The following is a 4,330-nucleotide window of genomic DNA, read 5'->3' on the forward strand; positions in this document are numbered from 1 at the left end:
TTGAAATCCCCCAACTTTTTCTATTGATTTGTAAATATTATCCTCGCCCTTACTCGACTTTGCCGCCCATATCCTGCTTAAGAACAAACAGATAGGCCATAGACTCATATTTATCAAATGGACACAATGACTTTTTCAGTTCCTTTTTGTAAGGCAAAGGTATTAAAACTCACTATATCCCCTTCACCTCTGCCCATCACATTCCGCGTTGATTCGAAACCAATCACGCACTGCAGGCGTTTCAATTTTCTAACATAAAATGCGTAATTGACTTCAAAATGTCATTACCCTAATTGACTTCAGAAAACGACAACAAAGGATCAATCTATAAAGCAACATCTCTTGCTTTCATTCCCAAATTCACATGCAATTCAATTCACAATTTCACATACCATGTTGCTCACAGTCATATATTTTGTCTTGTTCGTTCTTACATCTGCCAAATGCTGTTTGGGTGCTGGAATCAGTTCCGACATCAAGTGCTTACAAACCGAAAAAACCGCCTTGCTTCAGTTCAAACAAGGCCTCATTGACAAGTCCAACGTTCTTGCTTCTTGGAAAACCGGCAGAGATTGTTGCGAGTGGAGAGGAATCACTTGCAACAACGAAACAGGTCATGTCATCACACTAGATCTCTATTACAATTATTCTGATATTTCTAATGTTGGAACTCCCCTAAGTGGTGTGATTGCTCCTTCTCCACTTGAATTGCCATATCTAACTAACTTGGACCTCAGTTTCAATAATTTCCAAGGACAAATTCCCAAGTTCATTGGTTCTTTGAGTCGATTGGAACAACTCAAACTAGCAGGTGCTAATCTTAGCGGACCAATTCCTCCCCAACTCGGAAATCTCTCTAGTTTGCGTACTCTTGATCTTGCATTGAACTATGTCACATTTGAAAATCTTGAGTGGTTATCTCATCTTTCTTCTTTGAGGTACTTGAATATGTCAGGTCTTAATTTTTCCAAGGTTGTAAATTGGCCAGAATCTATAAGCAAACTCCCTTCACTTGTTGAGCTTCATTTATCTTCGTGTTATCTTCCCAATGTTGAACTGAGTTCGCTTTCTTTTGTCAATTCTTCAAACTCTCTTCAAGTCCTTGAACTCTCGGATAATATTCTTGATCTTTCAATATTTTATTCGATGGCCAATGTCAGCACCAACCTTGTTCACATTGGTTTAGCTCGTGCTCGGTTCCAAGGTCCTTTCCCAGATGCTTTTGCAAACATGGTTTCTCTCGTGTCTCTTGATCTCTCGTATAACAAACTTGAAGGTGGGATACCAAAATCCTTTCGAAACCTTTGCAGCTTAGAGTCGTTGAATTTAGAGGGAAACTCACTTTCCGACAGACTTGAAGACTCTGTCGAAAACTTGTCTTGTGCTCAAGACACCCTCGAGTCCTTGTCTTTAAGTGGGAACCCGTTTTCGGGTTCATGTCCTGACAACCTTACAAGATTTTCATCCTTGAAAGAATTGTACATTGATGGCACCAAGGTAAGTGGATCTCTTCCAAAAAGTTTTCAGCCACTCTCCCAGCTAAGATCCTTGAGCCTAGTTCTAAACCAGTTCACCGGATCACTACCTGATTTTACAGGTCTTTCGTTGTTAAGGCAGTTATTTATCTCCAAAAATCAACTCAACGGATCTCTACCTGAGAGTATCGGCCAACTTTCCAGCCTCGAAGATTTAGATCTTTCTTGGAATTCTTTAAATGGTGTCATAACTGAAGAGCACTTCTCCAATCTCTCCCGTTTAAACTTTTTGGATTTTTCTCATAATCCTTTGTCTTTCAACTTGAGCTTGGATTGGAATCCACCTTTCCAAATCAAAATTATAGGATTGTCCTCTTGCAAGGTTGGCCCTGCATTTCCGAAATGGATTCAAACTCAGACACAACTTACTTCACTTGACATGGTTAATGCTGAGATTTCAGATTCTATACCTGATAAGTTTTGGGATCTGTCTTCCAGCTTAGTCGAGTTAAACCTATCAATGAACCAAATCCATGGAAAGTTGCCAAATCTGTCAACAAAAAACTGCACCTTCTTTTCTTTTGACTTGTCATCTAATCTCTTGGACGGCCCACTTCCGCCGTTTTCTTCAAGTGTAGTTGACCTGCGTCTCTCCCAAAACATGTTTTCGGGACCCTTATCTTCCTTTTGTAAAACAGAAGCTTCAAACTTGTTTAATCTAGACCTTTCCGACAATCAGCTATCCGGTGAACTTCCTAGTTGTTGGATGCAGTTTCAAGGTTTGACCTTTTTGAACATGGCTAAAAACAATTTCTCAGGGAAAATTCCAAGCTCATTAGGCTACTTAAAGGATGCTGTATTGTTACGCTTACAGGATAACAAACTTTCTGGAGAATTGCCTTCTTTGGAGAACTGTACAGAATTAAGAGTTGTTGACCTCGGTTCCAATAAACTATCTGGAAAAATACCGACAAGGATAGGCCTGAGCCTAAAAGAGTTGCTGGTTCTTCGCTTAAAGTCGAACGAGTTTTATGGAAGCATACCTTTAAGTCTATGTAGTCTTCCTGCCCTTCATGTTTTGGACTTCTCCAACAACAACATATCCGGAGCCTTGCCACATTGCCTCGCTAACATAACAGCTTTGTCCTCGATGTCCCCTGAGGTGGAGGACAACATCATTGTTGGGTTTGTGCAACTGACATGGAAAGGAATACAGATTGAGTTCGGGGAAAATCTTAAGCGTTTGAGAAGCATTGACGTTTCGAACAACAACTTAAGCGGAGACATTCCAGAAAGTGTAACAAGTTTGCTGAAGTTGATTTCTCTGAACCTATCAAGAAACAGTTTTACTGGGGTGCTTCCTAACAACTTTGGTCAGCTGGAGATGTTAGAATCGCTTGATTTGTCACGAAACCAGATATCTGGTAGCATTCCTCCGAGTTTTTCGAGCTTACATTATCTTAGTGTCTTGGACTTGTCATACAACAACTTATCAGGAAGAATTCCCCTGAGTACTCAACTTCAAAGTTTTAATGCTTCTCAATTTACGGGAAATCTTGGACTTTGTGGACAACCGCTCACACCAGAATGCCCGGGAGATGCAACAACGGAAGATCCTTCAGTCCCCAATGGCAGTGGAAGTGACAAGACCAAACAAGATGATGATGGTCGCATAAGCTTTGGATTTTATGTTAGCTTGGCGCTTGGATTTATCATAGGATTTTGGAGTGTTTGTGGTACTTTAGTTCTCAACGCGTCTTGGAGATACGCATATTTCCGGTTCTTTGATGATATAAAAGCTCGGATTATGTGACGACCGTTGCCTTTGAAGGCAAATCTGCAAGGGAGATTTCAAAGGTAAACGGTAAAGCTCTACTCTCCTAAATTGTTATATACTTCCGAACTCCACCCGTTAAACTCGATTGCACTTTCTGAGTTTAATGAGAGATTTCGGTAGAAGACTGCCGAAGCATTATTTTTAAGCTTTTTATTTATTTACCTTTAATTATAAGATACTTTTTATTGACTTTGTAGATATGGAACCACAAGGATCATCTCGTGTGCGCCCTACAACCTCTAATAGAAGGAATAAAAGTCAACGACAAATAATATCGTAGGCCTTGTTGGGGCAGAAGCGTACTATAAAACTTAAATTTCGAATGGCTCAACTTTCGTTATTTTATATGCAATATCAAAAGTGTTTTTTTTTTCTTTTATTCTGATGCAATGTGATATAAAATGTCATCAACTATCAAAAGGGTTATGTATAATAGATTGCTCTGTTGTGCTGTGTGTGTAGGACTGACTTTCAGTCGGATGAGATCTTCCCATATGACTTTTTTTTTTTCTTCGATTTTGTGTATTTCGGAATTTCAGATTCTTGTTGGTCGAAATATTTGTTGAATAAGTGGCCAAGTGGCCATACTTTAGAATTAACAAATAAAAGGGGGAAACATCTTTCCTTGTTTTGGGGAGGAAAAGAGGGAAAAGAAAATGTTTTAGTTCCCTTCACCACCCGTGAGCTTTGTTTTTGGCATAAAAAAACTAGAGAAAAGAAAGAGTTCTTTTCTTTGTGGAGAAAAAAGGGAGTGAGAGCTCATTGTTCGGCTGAGAAGAAAATAGCTCCTTTTGCAGAGAGCTAAGGAGAGTTGCAGAGAGCTAAAGGAGCTGCAAAGAGAGAAGAGAAGCTGCTGCTTCAATTGGTTAGTAATCATCCACCAAAGTAGTTGTTGTTGTAATAGCTTTGAGCTATATGTATAGAGAAGAAATTATTCATTATATTTCTTCCTCTATTTGTTTCTTTGGTATGTGAGAGCTATTGGGTGTATTGGGCTTTTGGGTTGTGAGATTGCCAA

The 4,330-nt window shown here is 39.4% G+C and overlaps 1 protein-coding gene across 1 annotated transcript; it reads left to right on the forward strand.

Moving 5' to 3' along the window:
* Positions 1–393: 393 nt before the first annotated feature.
* On the forward strand, positions 394–3,288 carry LOC137719637 (receptor-like protein EIX2). The gene has a single exon (XM_068458677.1). It carries the CDS (start codon positions 394–396, stop codon positions 3,286–3,288), a length of 2,895 nt encoding a protein of 964 aa, XP_068314778.1.
* Positions 3,289–4,330: the final 1,042 nt, after the last annotated feature.

Source organism: Pyrus communis, chromosome 16 (genome assembly GCF_963583255.1).
Source record: "Pyrus communis chromosome 16, drPyrComm1.1, whole genome shotgun sequence".
Taxonomy (NCBI): domain Eukaryota; kingdom Viridiplantae; phylum Streptophyta; class Magnoliopsida; order Rosales; family Rosaceae; genus Pyrus; species Pyrus communis.